General features: G+C 42.2%; 1 protein-coding gene across 2 annotated transcripts; it reads right to left on the bottom strand.

The window, feature by feature from the left end:
• Window positions 1-565: 565 nt before the first annotated feature.
• SPTSSB (serine palmitoyltransferase small subunit B) lies at window positions 566-19,436 on the bottom strand. Of its 2 annotated transcripts, none has more exons than XM_048864734.2 (2): window positions 18,287-19,436; window positions 566-2,219 (listed from the first exon to the last, which is right to left on the bottom strand). In XM_048864734.2, the coding sequence occupies exon 2, from the start codon at window positions 2,185-2,187 to the stop codon at window positions 1,945-1,947; it is 243 nt and encodes an 80-aa protein (XP_048720691.1). In that variant the 5' UTR covers window positions 2,188-2,219; window positions 18,287-19,436; the 3' UTR covers window positions 566-1,944. The 2 variants fall into 2 exon arrangements, with proteins under 2 accessions (XP_048720691.1, XP_048720692.1); XM_048864735.2 differs by lacking the exon at window positions 18,287-19,436 and adding an exon at window positions 2,593-2,762.
• Between the last annotated feature and the right edge of the window lie 1,788 nt (window positions 19,437-21,224).

Genomic DNA, 21,224 nt, shown 5'->3' with positions numbered 1-21,224 from the left:
GTGTCAAGTAATCTACTGTAATGACAAGAATGGTCACCTGGAAATAGACCCTATGCAGTGCCAAGGATCTACAGGATGGGGTACATAGTGAGTAAAAGCTTGATCTTACATTAATATCAATTGGGGTTTTGCTATCAACTTCACTGGGAGCCCTAAATGCTAGCCATTCAAAGCTATGTCAAAGGTGAGAGCAACTTCCACATAAACAGTCAAGGTTCTGGAAAACAGTTGCAATTTTTCCCCTGCTTATTTCTCCCAGTTATTCTCATTTATGCCATGGCCCTTATTTGCCCCTTTGCCGGTATAAAGTGGCCTTGAAGTGGGTTAAGTTATATTTCCCATATATTTAAATATATTCTAGTTGTGATGTACCAAAAAATGTCATTGAATTGTTTCCTAAATCATGTGTTGATACTACCATACAGAGAAGGTCGTGGCAACAAGCTAGTCAAGTTTATCTAATGGCAAGCAGACTACTACAGACTACAGAGTTAGAGTATTTAGATGAATATAATTCATGGATACAGGCAAAACTGAGAATTATGCATTCAAAACACTGTTTTAAAATAATTTAACTTTATTTTTGCATTTGAAAAACTGCATATAAACATAGCCTCATTTTTACATCAGAATTTGTCATTCTTTCTATCACGCAGGACCCCAATGCCCCTTAATAAAATTAGAAAATTTCTTCATGCTGTAATTGTGCAAACATACTTCAAAAACTATTTACATCTTATGGTTCTCACTTTCCCTAGTGGTAGTGTCAGTTGCAAGAGGTATGTATTCTGCATACATAGCTTGCTCTTTGGCGTTCACGTTTGATTCAGATGTACAATAAAAAGCTTTCATGGTTTAAGAAGCTCCCCAAAGGCAGTTTTAAAAAATCTCATTTCTCCTTTGTAAAGGAGGCCTCTGTATCAAAGCTTCCATCTAAATGCTTCAGAATTCCGCAATTATTAGGAAATTCCACTCTGTTTCCTAGATCATCTTCCTTTAGCACGAACGCACGCTTTGCTTTCCCCAATGAATTGTAGCGGAAAGGGGAAAACTTGATTTTTGTAACAAGCAAAGTAGAGTGTAACAAAGTCAGACTCACTAAATATCTGGTACATCATTCTTTGTACAATGCAAGATTACTTACAGTATAATACATTATCTAAACATCGCAATTAAACTACCATAAATCCAGCAGCAGAAGCTTAGATACTAAAAATTGGATTCATGCTCATCTAGTCTTGACTTCTCATTTTCTAAAAGAAAAGCTGTAAACCATCCCTTTATATCATGACACCATCCATTTTAAAAATTAGCAGACTACTAAGACAGACGGACTTCAGCTGCTTGGGTCATGCTATATTTGACTCACATTTCTGATATACTGTAAACTAGGATGCAAAAAAGAATTTCAGGTTTTGCAAGATAGTTCACGTGTACCATGCTGGGAGGAGAAGCTTTTTTATATGCAAAAAGTATAATATACTACCTACTATCATCATAAATACTTTTTGCTGTTTGCAATACATTTTTATATATGCTAGTAAAATTAAATTCTGATTGAGTGTGAAAACCATATGTGTAAAATCATTATTCTAGACAGTATAATAAAGAAATAAGGGCTAACTGTTAAAGAACATAGGTTTTCTCTACATTATGGATCTACTACATATGAACACTAGTCTCAGTAGGTAAGCTGAATATTCAGTAATGCATTCCAAAGTCGGTGTTGCACAGTCACAGAATAAAAGTTGTGCTCGTGTTTTATTTAAATACGAACTGTACAGTGAGGTTTTATTCTGGTTTTCAGTTATGGTAATTGTGCAGGCTAGCTTTTGTATGAGGAAGCATTGTTTCCACAAACCCAAACCTTTTTCTAAACAAAAAACCCCTACATGGAAGAAGACATTTCACATAGTAGCTGTTGCATCATCAACCCTGGCAAGTTCAGTTCATAATGGCAACAGTACTTTCACGCTGATCTCCAAATAACTGGGAGAAGAACTCAAAAGCCAAATGGATGTGGATAGGGATAAAGACATAAGCTGTATACACCACCATAGCAAAAACAGTAATAAAAATAGTATGGAACATGGATCGCTCCCAGGGCTCCAACACATAGCAACAGGTGATCAGTAGGTATTGATAGTATAGCCAGTAAAGATAATCCTTCGCATGCTTAATATCCATCTTCAGCTTTTAGTGGCTTTGGGAAACTTGACCTGTAACAACAAAGAACAATGCATTATAGTTGAGATGGAAGATGAGTGGAATGTTGAAAGCCCTAGATAGAGAGGTGGAAAAAGCCTTGATGCTGTGAGTTACTATGACAGACACAGCTGTGTGTGTTGTAATTGTTACACAAAATAAAGTTCATCAAATAGAAATAAAGTACCTATGTTATCATAAATCTCTAATCCTCCTGGAGTCAATACTAATAATAACCGGTTTTGGAGGAAGAGAATTTCCACTTGGAAAAAATAAAGTATCAGTTGAGCACTCAAAATTCTTAAATCCTGATTTATGAATATTCTTCTTATTCCATCCTATAAATGGAGTTAAAGCTACTGTCTGCTCTTGAATGCAAAGGCTCACCTGGAAGTCAGAAGGAAGGCTTTGGCCCCAGTTCTGCACACTGGGAGAGCAGACTCATATGTTTCCGGAATAAGGATGAGATTTAAAACAAAAGAGCTGCTCATTCCAAACTCCTTTGCATTTTACGTTTAGTCCATTTCTTAAAATCAGACAAAACAACCCTGCAGAAAATCAAAACAGAACTTGAAAAATGTCTAATCTTCCCTGCAAACTGGTAACTAGTACCCAGATCCACATGGTTAAATTATCTCACCTTGTAAGATGTATGGTCAGCACACTTCCATAAAATCAAAGCACAAACTTTATAAATGAGAGGAACGTTTGAGTAAAGTTTAGACATCTAGGGAAAAATTCTTTCCTCAGAGCTACCGAACAAGTAGTAATTTTAGATATTCTGCATTCCTGCTTATATACAGAGAGTTGCCAAGAGATGTGCTTTGCCCTTTGTTTGTGTTTCTGAGTGTGGTTTTGAAGTCTGTTATGTTAATGCTTTCTTTAAAATCAGGATGACACAAAAACAGTCTACAATGAGGATAGCGATTAAGTGATTATAAATAGCTGTTCATATTTCACAGAAAATAGATTTATTATTGTTCTTAAGTACTAAGTGTAGAGACACGTTCATTCACATAGATCTGTCCTTGGTTCAAGACGAGGGAAGTGGGTGAAGGGGAGGCTTTAAGCCACCGTTGTGATCTCCCTTCTTTAGTGGCAGCTTCCTGGCATAAAGTAGAGCAGCATCAGGGTATTGCCCATTGCCTATGACCCCCAAGGGGCTACACTAACAGCCATGGACTGCCCAGGCCTAGAGATGCCCTGAACTTGCCCTGTTTCCCCAGACACCACCCCCACTCCAGAAGCTGGGAATTGAGGGTGGTGTGGATACTCTTACGCCAACATCCTCCAAGGGCCAGTTAAGCCAGCTTTTAGGCTCTCTTGTGCCTAGATTTTTGTGTCCAGATGCAAAACTACTACCAATTGAGCAGAGCTGGTCAGAAAATGCAACTTCTGTCCCATTTCTATATAAATTAAAAGGTTAAAATTAAGATGAACCAAAACAGGCAAGTTAGAACACAATACTCCATTTTGATTTGAAATTGTTTAAGTTTTTCCACTGAAAATTTCATTGAAATTAATGTGTCCACACAATGTTTCAATTTTGACAAACCAGCATTTGCTGATGGAAAACTGTTCTGGCGAAAGTTTTTTTGGCCAGCTTTATAACTGAGTCATAAGGACATCATTCATTCCAAGGGCCAGTCTGAAAGCTTAACTGATGAGTCTCCTAGCAGACATTCTTAGTTATCTTGTAGTATCCATATCAAGGCAATAAGAACTCGGAGCACTGAAGAATTTGTCTGAGGGGTGAGAAGTGGGAAAGTGGAGTCTCCTTCTGAGCAGCCAGGGAGAGGCGTGTGTGTGTGCGTATTAAAGATTGTCTTTTCAACCTGAAATTATCATACACACTCTAGCAAAGGAGTAGAGGGGAGTTAAAAAGTCAAGACAAGCTATACACCTGATTTGACTTAAAAAAAATCTCAAGATTTTGGGGCCGATCTCATTATTTTGGGGATTCTGACTCCTGGTTTTTGATCGTTGAAGATTGGCAATACTGAATCCCCTCCATCTTCCTCCTCCATAAGATTTTGATGCACCTTCGCACTTTTGTTTTACAGTTCTACAATAGCATTGATTCACCTAGCTCCAAGAACGGGGTGCTGGACCTCCTCCTAGGACATGCAGACATATGCAGTATGGAATGGACTCCTCTGCAGGAGCTTGTGAGCCACTTGTGCACACTAGCACGATCAGGGATAGCTGCCAGTGAGCCACAGGCCTCGGGGTGGTACAGCCACGCCAGAGGAGCTGCAGGTGCGGGGTGCTGGCTCCTGGGAGTGGCGGCCTGACATGCTGTTGCTGCGGTTTCCAGTAGAGCCTTGCAGGTCCGCTGATACAAATTTATATTCATGGATATCCGCATCGCAGATATAAAGCTGTGCATGGCTCTAGTCTAAAGGCATAAGGGAACATTAGATCATTTAGTCTGACTTCCTGTATATCACAAACCATTACACTTCATCCAAATATCCCTCTAAGCCCAACATCTTCAGTTAGACCAAATCATTTCAGTTCTTGGGAGACTGAACTGCGTGCTACAGGCAGGTAACAGGAGCCTGAGGTGCCACTAACGCATGAGGTAACTCCAATGGCTGGGAACTGATTAGGTGAGATATACCCAGATGATCCTAGCAGGTGAACCAAACCCTGTGCTGCAGAGGAAGCCAACCCCTGCCCCAGCTCCTTGCCAGTCTGACCTGGGGAAAATTCCTTCCTGACCTGAAATCTGGCTATCAGTATGACCATAAGCATGTGAACAAGACACCCCAGCCAGGCATTATTTCTAGAGGATTCTTCGTACCACATCAGATCAGTGGTCTAGCCTGTTCAGTGTCCCATCTCCAGCTATAGCTAGATGAAGGCATCCCCTCCTACTAGCCTGCCCAAAATACATCTAACCAATTGTGCATGGGGGGAAAAAATCCTTCCTGTTCCCAGTGAGCATCCAGCAGTTGAGAGGTCTTCTTGATGGATCCCTCAGAGGAAGATATCAGACAGATCCTGCTCTTTGTAGAGGAATGATCCTATCTTCAAGATGTGCACAAGGTGTTCCACCCAACAAGAAAAAGCCAAAAAGCTTTTAAGAATTCTCCCTAGTCTGACAGACCTACATTCTAGTGTATTGGTATTAGGCCAGGCCTAGAGCTGTCTCGTCAGCATTAGAATATCTGCCTGGCATAATTTTTAGTGAGAAAGGTCAAGTCTGAAATAATAAAATAACATAGATCTTTGCAGCTGTTGCTGTCATGATGCCTTACAAATGAAGGTATCATTATTCCCAGTTGACAACTGGTGATACTGAAGCATAGAGAGGTAAAGTGACATTCCCATAGTCACCAGAAAGTCAGTGGTAGATGCCAAGAATAGAGCAGAATAGGTAAGAAGGATGCAGATAGGGCATTTAAATGGGACTGAGGAGACCCGAGTTCAGTTTTCAGCTCAGCCACAGACTTCTTGTGTAAAATCTACCAAATCCCTTACTCTACTCCAGGGTTGAGCAAACTTTTTGGCCCGAGGGATGCATCTGGGTATGGAAATTGTAGGGTGAGGCATGAATGCTCACAAAATTGGGGTTGAGGTGCAGGAGTGGGTGAGGGCTCTGGCTGGGGGTGCGGGCTCCAGCGTGGGGCCAGAAATGAGGAATTCAGGATGTGGGAGGGGGCTCCGGGATGGGACAGGGGGTTGGGGTGGGGTGGAGGCTCCGGCTAGAGGTGCGGGCTCTGGGGATGAGGGGTTTGGGGTATAGGAGGGTACTCCAGGCTGGGACCAAGGGGTTCGGATGGCAGGAGGGGAAATCAGGGCTGGGAGGCAGGGCCAGGCAGCTCTGCGCACTGCCCCATCCGCAGACGCTGCCCCTGCAGCTCCCGTTGGCCACAGTTCCCGGCCAATGGGAGCTGCGGGGGGTGGCACTTGGGGAGGGGGCAGAGTGCAGAGCCCCCTGGCTGTCCCTATGCATAGGAGCCAGCGGAGGGACATGCTGGTTCTCCTGGGAGCCACGGCATGCACAGAGTGCCGCCAGACCCTGCTCCCTAGCAGGAGCTTGAGGGCCAGCCCAGATGTGGCTTGCCCACCCCTGCTCTCTGTACCTCACCTCACACGGTTATTATGAGGACAAATTCATTTGTGATCATGGGTTGCTCAAACACTACAGTAAAGAGCACCACGTAAGTTCCTAAAATAGACCAAACTCAGGTCCCTTGACTCAGCACAGTGCTCGGAATACTGAGCTATGCTGTCTCTAAATAAAACATAAAGGTTCATCTAAATAAAGATAGTCAGTCATTTTTAAAGTCTCTGTCCCTACCACTGATGCACTTCCACATTTAATATACTGAGACTTATTCATTTTGAGTGGGGTTTTTGGAAACATACCAAATGGAAAGAGCATCTCAGGATAATGGAATTCAATATAAATTATATATATATATATTACAAAAACCCACGTAGATGGCAAGAGCCAAAGCCATCTTAAACCAACTGATCCATGAACAAGATGTAAGATAATCCACAGTGGTATGCCGGCACGGACACCTTTTACTAAGACCCATTTTATGTTAACTCAGAGCTGGCTTTAAGCACAAACACTACTTCAGGTCTGAGGGCTTCTGGAGGCTCCAGGCAGACTTACAACTCATGAGCCAGCCACATTACTTCATAACAGCTGGACTAGATAGGGAAAGAAATAAAAAAAGAATAAATGCTCTGGCTGTTTGGAGCCCTGCACATTTTTTAAAACTTTATTTTTTCTTGTTTTTATATAAAATATAAGCACATAATGAAACAAAACATAGAAATTCATGCACAACATGGAGATAACAGATAAATAACAAAATTCAGTGTGCATTATTTGCACAACCTGGAAAAAAAACAAAACCAAAGCCGCAAAGGTCATTCAGGGCATCAATTATTAAAGTGACTAAATGAGAACATAGACTAATATATACTAAACTGCAAAAGTATGCAATCGTTTCATGTGTGACCAGATCCTCATATTTTTTTTCCCCAAGTGTTTCTATTAGACAGAGACATTTCCCCCCCCCCCCCATTAATGCAATAGTAGAGAGCTCACTAAGCCAATCTGTGTATGAGGGAGGAACTGCAGAGTTCCATTTTCTCAAAATAACTCTTTTGACCACTAAAATAGTTACTGCAATCCATTTCTTAACACTAACTGGTAATTCCAACTCATTCAGCACCCGTAAAATACACAAGCTAGGAGAAGGAAAGAGCAACGCTTAAAATTTTTGAGAAAGAGCTGTAAATAGTGTTTCAGAACATATGCCTTTTTGACAGGCATAGAGGATGTGTGAAAGGTTAGCATGTGGCTGTTTGCTTTGCCAACAATTGCTGTATGTTGCCAATCTAGCCTTAAAAAAACCAAAAACATTCTACTCATTTAATATCTTATTCTGGAAGAATGGCAAGAATACAGAACTTGAAGTATCTTTCATATTAAGCCAGATATCCTCCCATGTTTCTGTTGTGTTAGTAAGGCTAAGTTCTTTTCCCCCTTTTTTTCTCTGAGACTGAGCTTGAGGGGGTAATGCAAAGCATTGAGCCACCTGTAAGTAATTCCTACAAAGTGACTTTTGTTTCCATATTTCTTAACATGTTCTTCTAGAGCTGAGAGAGTTGAAACAGACCAATTGTCCCCATCCTTGCATGAATCCTTAAGCATAGCCGCTGAAAGAAGGAACTGAGACACAGCAATAACTGGTATTTGTTTCACATTTAATTGAAGGAGACCAGTCTATAGTCCTGTATTATATCTTTAATTTTTGTTAATCCTTTTTTTTATCCAAATTGTCTTAAGCGTGGAGTTAGCCTTGATCCTGAGGCACAGATTATCCCATAGTGGTATGAGAAGAGAATTTGTAAGACTTGATGCTGTAATAATCTGAACGCATTGCAGAATGCCCCATGTAGATGCAAAGACTGGGTAGCATCTTAAGGTATATACAAGAAGAGAGGGAACCAAATGGCATAGCTAATTTTTCAATCTCAAACCACGCCGCTGTGTATATAGAGCCACTGGAAGGAACCCCCTTACAACAGGACACGTTTGGAATGCTAGATAACATTGATACAAATCTGGCAACCCCATGTAACGTCCAGTTGTCCAAGATTTTTTAACGGCCTTGTGTGACAAGCAAGGCTGTTTTTTTAATCTTATATAAATGTCATGATACGCCTATTTAGTCGAGGAAAGAATGAGGGAAGATACTTTGAAAGGCAATAGCTTAATGATATAAGTCAATCTTGGGCCGATATACATTTTGGCTATTTCTGTTCTCCCCAGTAAGGACAGAGGGAAGAGACACCATCTCTCTACATCCTTGGAAATTTCTTGTACTATATTGTCCGTATTTATAGAAACAATTTTGGGAAGATTAGGACAAATGTTAACACCTAACTAAGTTATTTCCTTGCATAATTGAAATGGAAAATGCTGAAACTGAGAAGGATTTGGTCTTTTGGATATATTCATTTCTTGTGATTTATTCCAGTTAATGCGAAAACCACAAATCTTTCCAAAAAATATCAACCACATTCAATAATAATGGGATTGATGAGGATGGATTCTTCAATAGTATAAAAATGTCAGCATACAAACTGATTTTGTGTTCTTTCCTGTTTATAGTCATAACATCAGTGGCTGAGTGCTGACATATTTACATTGCCTGTGGTTCAAGAGAGAGATTAAAAAAGAGGGGCGAGAGGGTACAGTCCTGTCATGTCCCTCTTCCTCATTGAAATTGGTAGAAATATTTCCATTAATTGATAATGAAGCAAGGGGAGAGATGTAGAATACACTGACCCAATTCAGGAATATTGGTCCAAATCCATTTTTTAAGGACAGCCATTAGATCAGGCCATTCAATCCTATCAAAGGCCTTTTCTGCATTTAGAGATAAGGCTAGCGAGGGAACATCTGAACTTGCTGGATCAAGTGAATGATTTTTCTCGTGTTATCAGAGGCCAATCTTCCTTTAACAAAACCAGCCTGATCTGCATGTATAAATTGATGGGATGATGGCATTCAGTTGTGCCACTAAAATGTTTGCAATTATTTTGCAATCTGTATTCAACAGTTACAACCATTTTTGTTCTTTAATTTTAAAGTAGTTAAAACAGTTCTCATGTCTGGAGACATGGCTCCTTTTTGGAATGTTTAATTGAAGATCTTTGGAAAAACAGAAGATGGCTGATTACAAAATGTTTTGTAGAAATCTGGAAAGCCATCCATCCCAGAGGCCTTACTTGAATTCATATTTTTATAGCCTATTCAGTTTCTTGTGTTGTGAAGTCCCTAAACAACACTCGTACTGAAGTTAGGGTATTAAAAGCTAGGCCTTAAATGAAGTGTATTAGTCATATTGATTGATTTATATAAAGGTTGATAGAATTGCTTAAATTGATTATATATATTGGTTCAAGGATGGCACTCCTGTCTTCGTGTAACAAGGAAAAAGTATTATTGTTGCCTAGTTCCATATTAAGTCTTCTGGCAAGCAGTTTACCTGCCTTATCTCTCCATTCATAATGTCTTCGTTTGACCCTCTTGAGCATAAATTTGACTTGGCTGGATAAGCATTCATTATATTTATATTTGGCATTGATTAGAGAACGTTGAAGGTTTTCATTATTTGGGTCAGTCTTGTGTGTTCTCTGCACACATCTATTTCCTTGTCCAGAGAATCTAGTAACTTGAGTCCCTCTTCTTTTGGGAGGCATACTTTATGCATTCATGCCTTACAGTAGCTTCCAGAGCTTCTCAAAAGATAACTGAGTGCTTATTTTCTTGTATGAAGGTAGAGATGATTGAATCAACTGCAGAACAAAATTTTGCCTTTTAGTAGCACAGTGTTCAGTTTCTGTCCGGAAGATTTTAATGATGTGTAACCAGTGTCATTGGTAAGTATAATTGAAACATGACCTCAAATTATCAGCAGTTTCTTCTAGTCATGGTAGAATCAGTTCTAAAGATACAAGAAAAAAGTCAATTCTGGAGTAAGATGAACGTACTGTAGAGAAATATATACACTCATACTCTTTGGGGTGTCCCAGTCTCCATATATATTTTAAATCAAGTTAATTCATTAACAATTAGGGTTGGCCTATTGTGCTCTGAAAGCTGGGTTTCATGCAATTGGATTTGTCCAGATGTCTATCACAGCATTCCGATCTCCTCCCAGTATTACAGGAATGCCTTTTATTAGAAATGGGTCTTACAAAATCTTATGGAGCTTGCTAAATCCATAGTGAAGGTGGATTGATACTTGATGCTGTATCTGCCTTTGGTCCCCTCAGGATTTGCTTTATGCCCTTGAATGTAGCTCTCTTTTTGTTAAGCTCAGATGAGATGTCAAGAAAAAAAGAAATTGTGTGTCTGCGTAAGGGTTTTGGCTTCTGGCAGTATTCATTAACATTACTTTACCATTGAACTTCCGCAGCTTGAAGATGATGTATCTGGGCTTATCAGATTCCTGCCTTGTAGTACCAGCATTCAATGAGCCCTTTTGATATCTAATGGGGGCAGCTGGGGATCCAATTTAAGTATGTCAGGGAGCAGCTTCTGAAGAAAGTAATATCCTTCTTCTCTAGGCCTTCAGTAATGCCCAAGACGTGAAGGTTGTTTCTTTGAGATCTATTTTCCTACTGTAAGCTTAAGGAAACAGTTTCTTCTTTAATTTCACTGTTTTCAATGGCAGTCTTTTGTAGCTCATTTTCTAACTAAGTCATTTCAGCTTGTACATCACATTGCACTTTAGAGATTGAATCCAGTCTTTCTGCAAGGAAGTCTTTCAGTGCTGCGATATCCTGGCCTAGGTTCTGCTGTGGCCTTGTGGTCTCCCCCTCCAGCTGCTTAGGTCTTTCGTTGCCTCTCATTTTTTCATTGGAATCCATATTCAACAATTTGAAGTTTATCCAGGGAACTAATTTAAACTTTTATGACAGGAACTTATTGCCAATTTCCTAGGAAAGTAATTATTAGAGATGAGTAGTTGATATATGGGGCGTGAGAAGGTCTGGGACTAAGCAGCTATCTTCCTCACAGGTACCAGGTGACCCTACCCTGCACATTTTAAGGGTGCTGCATTAGCTTGTCTGGTCTCAGAATCCCAGTCTCAATGGATCATTACACAAATATCACCCGATAACAAAAACTGATCTGGAATTTTGCTTCTTTTAAAACTGCATAAATGTCCTAATTAAAAGTTTCTTCCTTCTACCGCTATATGTGCATACACATCCCCACTTCTTGCTTACAGCCAAAGCACCAAGATACTATGCAAAATGCTGTTCTTGCTGCATTTCCAACCCCTATAGCAACATTTTCTCTGCAGTTTATCCTAGTTGGGAGGAGAGGAGAAGATGGTTTCTCAGCATTGTGTTATTTTGCTGCTGCACTACTACTTAAGATTTTTTTTTTAAGTATCAGTCAGCTAACCAAAGTTATTTCCTATTTAAAGATCATGGAAGAGTTAAAACCAGCTATGAATAAAATGAATGGAATTCAGTCTAAAATACACTAGGAATCACTGGCAAACTCAGGTCCTCCTTCTGGAAGCAGAATGAAAGGAGAAACCAGAAAAGCAGGTTTCTTTGTTCTAAATCCCACCTGATTTTCCTGCCTATTGACACACCTCTGATTAGATCAGTCTACGGCGAGAGATATTTTTATAAAAGTGTCTCAGTGCTTGTTGACACTGGGCTCATTTCTCTTTAAAAACTCTGTGTCATTGTCATGTAATCCTGCTCTGAACAGGGTTAGATAACATGGTGTTTAAGGTACTGGTGGGCACCTAGAGCATTGTTCAGCCTTGTTCAGGCTCTAGGGCTCAGACTGGTGCACTGTTGATAGCATTGGTGGAAAATTCTTGCCCCCCCCCGAAAAAAAAAAAGTTCTCTTATAGTGTAGCCAGTCTACACTAGACTCTAAAATATGTTTGAAAAGCGTGTTTTAATTTAGTTAAAACGCAGTTCTAGCTAACCCAGTTTGGGTACTTAGTTGCTTCATTCAAGCTTAGCACTCTGGTAAGGTACTGGTGTTTTAATCACAATGCTGTCTAATGATGCTCAGAGGTAAGAATGCCAGTGCCCACTGAAGCCTGTTTACACCAGCACTCCCACAGTTGTGGGAGACTTCTTTTTCTTTTTTTACTAAGAAAAATGCAAATGTACAGAAGGTCGAAGAGCCCAATCCAACTCCTACTGCCTGCAGTGGGAGTTTGATAAGGCCCCAGTTGCTTAACACTAAATCGTGGAATTTATTTCACTGTTCACATTGAACATGGGGTATGCTATTGCTATGTCACAGAGACTTATCATAGGTCTTTCAACAGACAAAGCTAAATGGTCATGTTCAGGCTCCCATTTTAAATAGCACCCAACCCCTGGTTTGGGACTGAAATTTTCCATGCTTGGTTATAACCCAAAGGTGAATTTTTTTTGTTTAGCCATTTGAATTACAGAAGAGTGCAACAACATAATGTTAAACAGTGCAGCTAGATTTTGTAATCCAGAGCCACTACAGGACTAGCAGTTAAACTACACTGCACCCCTCAAAATCCACACAGAACTTCCTTCTGTCTGGCCCCACAAACACACCCAGCCTTTAGCGGACTGCTGCTTTGGCAGCTTTTAAACAGTTTCTCAGTGGTCATTGGAGGTGGTTGGCCCTGGGCGCGTGACTCCCATAACTCATAGGAGTTGTATATACTTGTAAATATAATTGGTAGATTCTTGCCAGATTGAGAATGTATATCTACATGGGTTGCAGTGTGTTGACAATGGCAGTCCTTGAACTATTATATACTCCTGCATTGAAATCATAAAGCATGCAAAGCCAGTATGACAACTATTCATAATACAGTTTAAAATGATCTAGGAAGTAATTTAGATTAGAGAAAGCAAATCTCAGATTGCTCAACGGATGTTCCATTCACAACTACACCTGTCAGTGCTCCAAGAATGTGGAGCTGATCTATAGCTTCCAATGGAATTGAGTCCGGGGAGGGGATATCAACTCCTCAAAGCATAGCGAAGTCCAAAACACAGGAATTTTTTTTTTTTTTTTTACTACTAGGACCAGTCAAACAACCTTCAGGGAAATCAAAGATTGTCAATATTCACACTGAAGAATAACTTACTGTAGCACTCTTGGTTTTGTCCTCCTTTTCCTATTGTCCTTTTTGCCACCTAAAAGGATGCGAAGCCTCTCCCATCTATTCCATTGTAATGTGCCTATCACAATAGTATCTAGGCCTCTTTTCTTCAGTCTATGTATCGCTAGAATACGTTTGCAGTACAAATATATTCTTTCAATATTTGCTATTTTCCTCCCTCTAAAGAGTTCTCAATTTTTTTTGGTGCACAATTTGTTGTTTCTTCCCCATTTGACTTCAGTTCATTTGTCCATATCCTCCCTCTCCCCACCCTCCATCATTATTCTGCATTCACTCCCCCTCTTAGGTTGTGAGCGGGACAGTATATCTTGATTAGCTTCCAGATGTAGGTGATGAGTGTTTCAGAGCCATTTAAATGCAAGTGAGTTGTTACCTCCCACCCACCAATGGTTGCAGTTTAGTGGTGGCCACCCCCCACAAATGGTTGCACTTTAGTGGTGGCCAGAGGCAGTACTACATGGGTCAAATCCAGAGATCTTTGCCAGTGAGTGTGATGGGGTCACAGTTTCACCCTGATTTCTATTGTGTGTGCAACTCTATAGAGTTTTGAGTAGAGATGGGCCAAAACCAAACCCTGAACTTTGTAGGTGATAAGAATCCAGAACTGGGTTTAAATTGTAAATAACACTAAAAAGTTCAAGGGATCTTTAAGGAGGGGCACTACTAGATGTTTTTAAACTGACATTGCTCCAGATGTTTTTTTTTTGGTCTTGTTAAGAAATTTCAAGCTCACTCAGGAGCCTTCCAGTAATCCATGGTTCTAGAATCTAGGCTGGAAACATTGAGAAACTTCAAAACACAGCACCTGCAGAAGGTCACAAAAATGTGGGGGCGGGGGGGCATAAACAAAGTTAATGAAGATTTTGTGAACCTCTAAAGAGCTTTTAGGTTAGTTCTTATATTAATGAAACTGATTTGCTCAACTCTAAGCCACTTTGATATGGGCTGATAGTATTAACTGGATTTTGTGTGACTTGGGAGAATTTGATTTTTTTAAACAATTTGTTTATTTTAAAGTTTTTTTATTTTTATTGATTTAAATTTTCATAAGGTGAGGTAGTCAGACAATTATTTAATAGGAGTAGAGGTTTAGATTCAGAAAGTTAAAGTTTTATAACCATTAAAATACAAATTGTCAATATCACATGTCAAAATGTGCAAAATAAATATCCTTAAATCAAACTCTGTGTTCTTAAGCAGCATTTTCTTTACTTTGCCTATCTGTACATTTCAATTATTATCAATGGAAATTTTGTTTGTCTGTGCGTTGAAACTCAAATTGATGTTTACTGACATCTACTGATAAAAATCTAATCCTACCAACCCTACATATAGGTTATATGTAATCTGACAAGTTGAATGTTGTCTTAGTTCTATTAATATCATCAAGTGGAAGACGTTATCATTTGTTGTGCAAGTATATCACCTTGCTGCACTAATAAAATGAAGTGGAGATCTGCTGGTAACTGCTTATGCTGGTCATTGGGTCACAATAGAAAAAATATGGAGGTAGTTATGGTAAAAGTGGAAGTAAAAAGGGGCCTGCATCTTCCAGATTGACATATTTATCACCAATGCACGTTCCAGGAAACAGCCTTATCGTCAGAGCTTCACTCTTTCAAACTGGCACTCCTAAGAGTGGCAGGCTACAGCCAACAGCTGTACAGAAATATCAGTCTAATTTGACCAATCTGACTTTGAATAAAGTGAGCACACCCTTGACACTGTAAGTACTCTTGTCCATTCATAGGATGAGGGTGCAGAGAAGAGCAGTGTATCTGTTGGGGTGGGATGAGAGGATTGTCTGTGGATAAGACATGGTGCTGTCACAATGCCAGTTCCTGAGAGGTGGAAGAAGCATGTGGGTTGTCCTGTGGAGAAGCTGGGGCAGGCAGAACTAGTGGGTAGGAAGGAGAAGCTCCCTATAATGAACTACTGACATCTTACTCCAATGGGGTCACAAAAGAAAATACACTTGTGATCCAGACTTGAGTATAGGGAAGCTGATACTCCTACTAAGAGAACCCACAGGGACTATTAGGGATACTGTAGATTCCCGCCGTGGTGTTTGAACTGCTCCACACTGCAAAGCAGCAGCAGCACAAAATATGGTACTTGCTAAACAGCGGGAAAGGACATAATTGGGGTGGGGTTATTTTTCCTTTGCAATGATGCAATACATGTAATTAGCCAACATATATGTCTGCCAGCTGTTCAGCGCAGTCTTCACTCCCACCTCTGCTCCCAATGCGTGGGTTCTGCAGTTGTGCTGCACAAGCAGCATGAGGTAAAGATTCAGAGAACACAGGGTTAGCAGCACCATAGCTCATGGGATGGAGTGTTTCTCATCAGATAAGAGCATTTTAACTTCTGAGTGTCAATTCACCAGATAGTACCAGAGGTAGGTGAGTTCTTCACTGCCTGGCCATGCTCCTGGCACACAGCTGGTTAACCAAGTAAGTCCCTACCCCTGAATTACTGCCTCTTTAGGGATCCCTCCACCATTGCTCCCATTGGTGATGGTTGTACCCTACTCCCACCTCCTTGTACTGATGCTGATCTTTCCCCTGGCTCCATCTCTGCCAAAACCTCCCTCCTTCCTCTTCCACAATGGCCATGGGAGCACTTCTGGCATGAATGCTTGCAGACACATGTATTCACACTAGTACCGTTGTACTTGTGTGCAGAAGATATTCCTATAAACAAAATAAATAAATAAAAGCACCTTATACTGAATGTTTGCAAATACATGGACTACAGTAAATATCACATACATTAAGTTCCAGCATGGAGCACAGGCCAACCTCATTATAGTGACCCTACACCAAGGACACCATGCAGAGAGCCAGAGTGAATGATTGATGAGTGAGTAAACATGGAGTGGTCTTTGTTCGAATACCCCAACCCCTTCCAAAATACTAATCAGCTAAAATTAATAACTACATGCCCATTGGGCATGCTTTTGAGACATGCGTCTCTTTTAAGGAAAAAGAGTATAAGAATCAAGTGAAGTAAATTACTGCCGAGAAAAGGAGAGAGGGGATTCCTTAATGGACGCTTGAAGAAGCTGCTAGAGAGAGTAGCCAAAACCTGGCTCCCTGGGGTCGAGTAGGACTGTGACCTGTGGGGTTTCCAGGCAGCCAAGGCCTCGCCTCGAGGGAATCTGAGACAGACCAAAGGGCTGAGGAGACTAGACCTGGAGGAAAGAAGTTGTCTGTAGAATTGGTAAAGCAGGAACTGTGTGAGGCTAGCACATGGCCTGTTTGTGAAAGAGAGGCTCACTAAGAGGAATGTATAGCTCGATGTATAGTTCTTTAATGTCTAACACAGGAGTTATGTGCTTAATGTAACCCTTTACCGCTTGTGTAATTCCGTCTCAAATAAACTGCAGTGTATGCAAGTTAATTACTGTGGACCTTTTTCATTGGTATGAAAGTAATCTGCTCCACTGGGAGCCATATAATGTAACCCTTTACCGCTTGTGTAATTCCGTCTCAAATAAACTGCAGTGTATGCAAGTTAATTACTGTGGACCTTTTTCATTGGTATGAAAGTAATCTGCTCCACTGGGAGCCATAAAAGATCTATTCGTGGTAGTAGCCCCCTGGTGCCAACAACCCTCATCCTCCCCCCTCCATTACTCCCTTTGCTTGCCTGTTACACGCATTGTACAATTAAGATGTAAAATTCTTGGTGGGCAGATCCTCGTAACTGGTGTAAGTTGTCTCAGCTCCACTAACTTCACTGGAGCCACGATAATTTACACTTGCTGAGGATCTGCCTCTGAGTTCTTTACTACGAGTACAGCACCTAGCATAATGAGGCCTGGTTAGGACCTCAGGACACAACCATAATACAGATAATAAGTAACAACTACACTGAAGTGGCACAAACAAAAGTAGCTTGTCCAAGGTCAAAGAGTTTAGAAATTCCTGGCTCCCAGTCCTGTGCTCCGCCTCAGTATTCCTCCTCAGTATTCTTCCCTTCACCCTTTAAACCATACATCTTTTGGAAACATATACATCACACAGACATTTTACAGAATGTTTTAAACTAGGTTCTGATCTGATAATCTCACCCACTTTATTTGCTTTCTGGAGTCTATCACACAGTATGTTGTTTTTTCTCATTCCCAATGTGAGACTACCAGAGGTTGGAATAAAATGTGCCCTAGGATGGCTAATTATCTCCTTTTTCGTGTAGGCTGCTAAAATGTACCATACTTGTCCAGTTATTTGGAGGGAAAGAGAGGGGACGGGGAAGTGAAGGTAAAAGGGTGAAAAAAGAGCACAGATAATATATAGTTTGGGACTAGTTGTTTTTTTAGTTGAAGTAATTTATATAGGTACTTCTGTCTCCCCCTCCATTGCCACAGTATCTGATTGCCTCAAAAACATTAACAACTGCCTTGTAAGAAACCTCCTCTGAGATAGGGGCATATTATCATCATCCCCATTTTACAGATAGGGATACTAAGGCAAAGAGAAATTGATCCCAGATTTACAAAACAGTTTGGTACTGAGCTCAGCTGAAGAAATGATTTATCTGAGATCACATAGATCTGGGAATTAAAACCTCCCAAATCCCAACACTTAATTGCAAAACGATCTTTCTTCTTTTAGTCCACAGGCGTGTATCAGGGTTTTAGTTTTTCAGAGTATAAAACAAAACCAGTGAAGTGGTTGTAAGATCTTCAGACAAATGAACAACCCTTATAAGTAAAGCACAATTACTTACACTTCCTTTAGTACGGTTCATGGAAATACTGAGGAATTATCCTGAACCACTCGTAGGCAAGGAGATTCTCTCTCTCCCTTTAACGAAAAATAAAGGAATATTGTAGAAAAATTAGTGCCCGTGCCATATAAGAACAAGCAAACTCTCACCTCTGCTTGTAGGCGTATTACACTAGTTCTGGATGAGTGATGCTCCCTGCTGCATGGAGAGGTGTGGAAACTGCGCTGGCTGCTGGGTTCTCCCAAGTAGGTCTTTTTCCTGCTCCGCCCTGCCCGGCCCCTTCTCGCTGTTGCTCAAACCTCACCTAACAGCCAACCTGATTGCGGTGATTAATGCCTGACAAAGAGAAACCACGAACCCACTGGGAGCATCTCGCTGATATGCCCAAAGCAATGGCCCGGGGTCGGGGAGGGTCTAGCCCAGGCTCCGCCGCGGCAGTTATACTTGTTATTGGAAGAATGCAGCCAAACAACTCGTGTCGCTCGGCCCCAGACCTTAGCATAGCCCGCTCTGCGGCCACGGGCCCGGCGCGCTGCGGGGCGGAGCGGACCGGGGAGCCCGCAGAGCAGGCGGAGGCATTGCAGTTACCCCGGTGCTGCGGGGCTGCGAGCCGAGCAGGAAGAGGGACGGGGAGCTGGGCGCGCCCCCCGCCCCGGCCACCGGGAATGCGAAGGAGGCGAGTCCCTGGAGCTCGGGAAGCCCAGGCAGCGGACCTCACGGCGCGACAGATCACAGGGGTCCTCTGGCTGCTGTCTCGGCAGGCTCCTGCAACAGCAAAACGAAAACAACCGCGAGCGGCCGCGGCACTGCAGGCAGCTCCCTGGCCCCCAGCCTGTGGGGTTTCCTGTCAGGGCCAAGCCCTAGGCAGTGTCCGCCTGGAGCAGAGAAAGCCCCTTGCAGCCCAGTGGGTGTTCGTGCTCATGCAGACCTGTGCCTGCTGCTGGCGCTGCCTGCGCACTTATCAGCCGTATCTTTAGGCAGGAGGGGGCGAGCAGCAGCCTCTGGAAACCCGCTGGGTCCCGGGCGGCTGCAGGGGAGGGAGACCGGCGCAGGCCGCTGGCGAAGCGGGACTGCGGTTTCGCCGGGGCAGCGTGTTCTGGCGCGGGACGGAGGCTGCGGCCGCCGGGAGCGCCGGCTCGCTACCCAGCGCCCGCGGGCCTTGAGTGCCCCCCCAGCCCTGGCGCGGGAAGGGTGCGTTCGCCCTGCCTCCCCCCACGCCAGCCCCGAGCTCCGGGCTGGGAAGCGCTAAATCACCGGGGCAGGGGTGCTGATTTTCCTGCCCGGTGTGTTCGCCTCGGTATCAGCAGGGGGGTTTGGTTTGTTCCTACACTTCAGACAACTAAAATTACTACAGGACCCCAGGAGGGGGAGCCCAAGCCGGGCAGAGACTTGCTGCTGCGGGGGGAGGACAGAGGCGAAGCCGAAGGGCTTCATTCCCCAGGCAGGGGCCTGAGCCCTGCTGCCCAGGGTTGAAGCCAAAGCCTGAGCCCCGCCACACAGGGCTGAAGCTCTTGGGCTTTGGCCCTGGGCAGTGGGGCTTGGACTTCAGCTCTGGCCCGGGGTGGTGGGACTCGGGCTTCAGCCCTGGACCCCTGCAAATCCAATGGCAGCACTGGGGACTCCATTAAAATGGGGTCGTGACCCTCTTGGAGGTCCTGACTTACAGTTTGAGAACCGCTGCCCTGGAAGCACAGCGCTACACGGGGCGCGGGAGAGAGAGAAGAGGAACTCGGGGAACACGTTTTGGGTGGAATTTCCTATAGAAAAATTCACTGCAATTAAACTCAGACAAGCATGAACCTGTGTTACATCAGCTCTGCCACCCCTCCGCCCCTCTTTAGAAGATGTCACAGAATGCACATGGCAGGAGGGTAAAAGAATGACATGGAAGCCAGCTATACTGCCAGTGCTAGGAGGAAGAGTTTTAAGAAAACCGCTTCTACACCTCTTAACACAGAAGGAGAACAGAGGTGGCTCTGGGCATGGCCCACGGTCACCTCTGTACAAGAAAGAGATAACATGAGACAATGCAGCTAATTAAGGCAAAGTTATTCAGCATAAGTATCACCAGCAATAAAGACAGGTTTCAGAGTAACAGCCATGTTAGTCTGTATTCGCAAAAAGAAAAGTGGTACTTGTGGCACCTTAGAGACTAACCAATTTATTTGAGCATAAGCTTCTGATGAAGTGAGCTGTAGCTCTAAGGTGCCACAAGTACTCCTTTTCTTTTTACCAGCAATAAAGGCATAATTGATTCAAGTATATGGCCAATGCCAACAAACACTGAAGTACAACCCTGAAGAGGAAATATCTTATACTACCTCACTCTTCATGCTTAGAGCTTTCCTTGACCTAATTCATTATTAAGTTCCCAAATTAATTTAACAAGTGGAATAATAGTGTTAAACGCATGTTGTTTGCTGAGTGCCAACAGTGGGCTCATAGTTAATACCAGAAAACTCAATTATACCCCTCACTCTACCTACATGTTTGGTTGAGAACAATAATTTACCTACTAAAAATCTTAGTGCTCATTCCAATAGCCAACAATAGATACTAAACCCAAGCATTATTGGGTTTATTAACCTTTATGCAACCCTGACCTGGGTCATGTGGCTGGGGTCAGGAATAAGTCAGTTTCTTACAAGAATTCCTGTGCATTGTATTTTTATTAAGTTGTTGAGGTCTACAGCTTAGGTCCATTCTTTATGATACGATATGTGGTTGGCACAGCTGTGCAAAAGTTTTGTAACAAAATCTGGGGCCAGATGAATTTTTTTTGTTAATAAATCTAAAAACAGAGCCAGGCTCGATGAAACTTCAGTTATCTAGGATGAGTTTTGAATGAACCCGAGCAAATGTTTGCCTGTGAATGGAAACCAACTAACTCTTGAAAGTTTGGGCTGACTTTTCATTTTAATTTTTCCTTAGACCCGGGGGATGTATGCAAATTAACCTTCTGGAACATGGAGATCTCTAGTTGTAGTGTTAGAGAGAGGATGAGCTGGGTGGGGTTTAATTTCTTTTTTAATGTATCATTACAAAACAAGCTATGAATATATAAGTATCAAAATGAATATAATTAGA

Source organism: Caretta caretta, chromosome 9, assembly GCF_965140235.1.
Source record: "Caretta caretta isolate rCarCar2 chromosome 9, rCarCar1.hap1, whole genome shotgun sequence".
NCBI classification, from domain to species: Eukaryota; Metazoa; Chordata; order Testudines; family Cheloniidae; genus Caretta; species Caretta caretta.
Note: the sequence above shows the minus strand (reverse complement) of the source record. Positions and strands in the feature narration are given on the sequence as shown.

Excerpts from the sequence above, each read along its gene's own strand:
- SPTSSB (XM_048864734.2), bottom strand. The coding sequence starts at position 2,187 with ATGGATATTAAGCATGCGAAGGATTATCTTTACTGGCTATACTATCAA.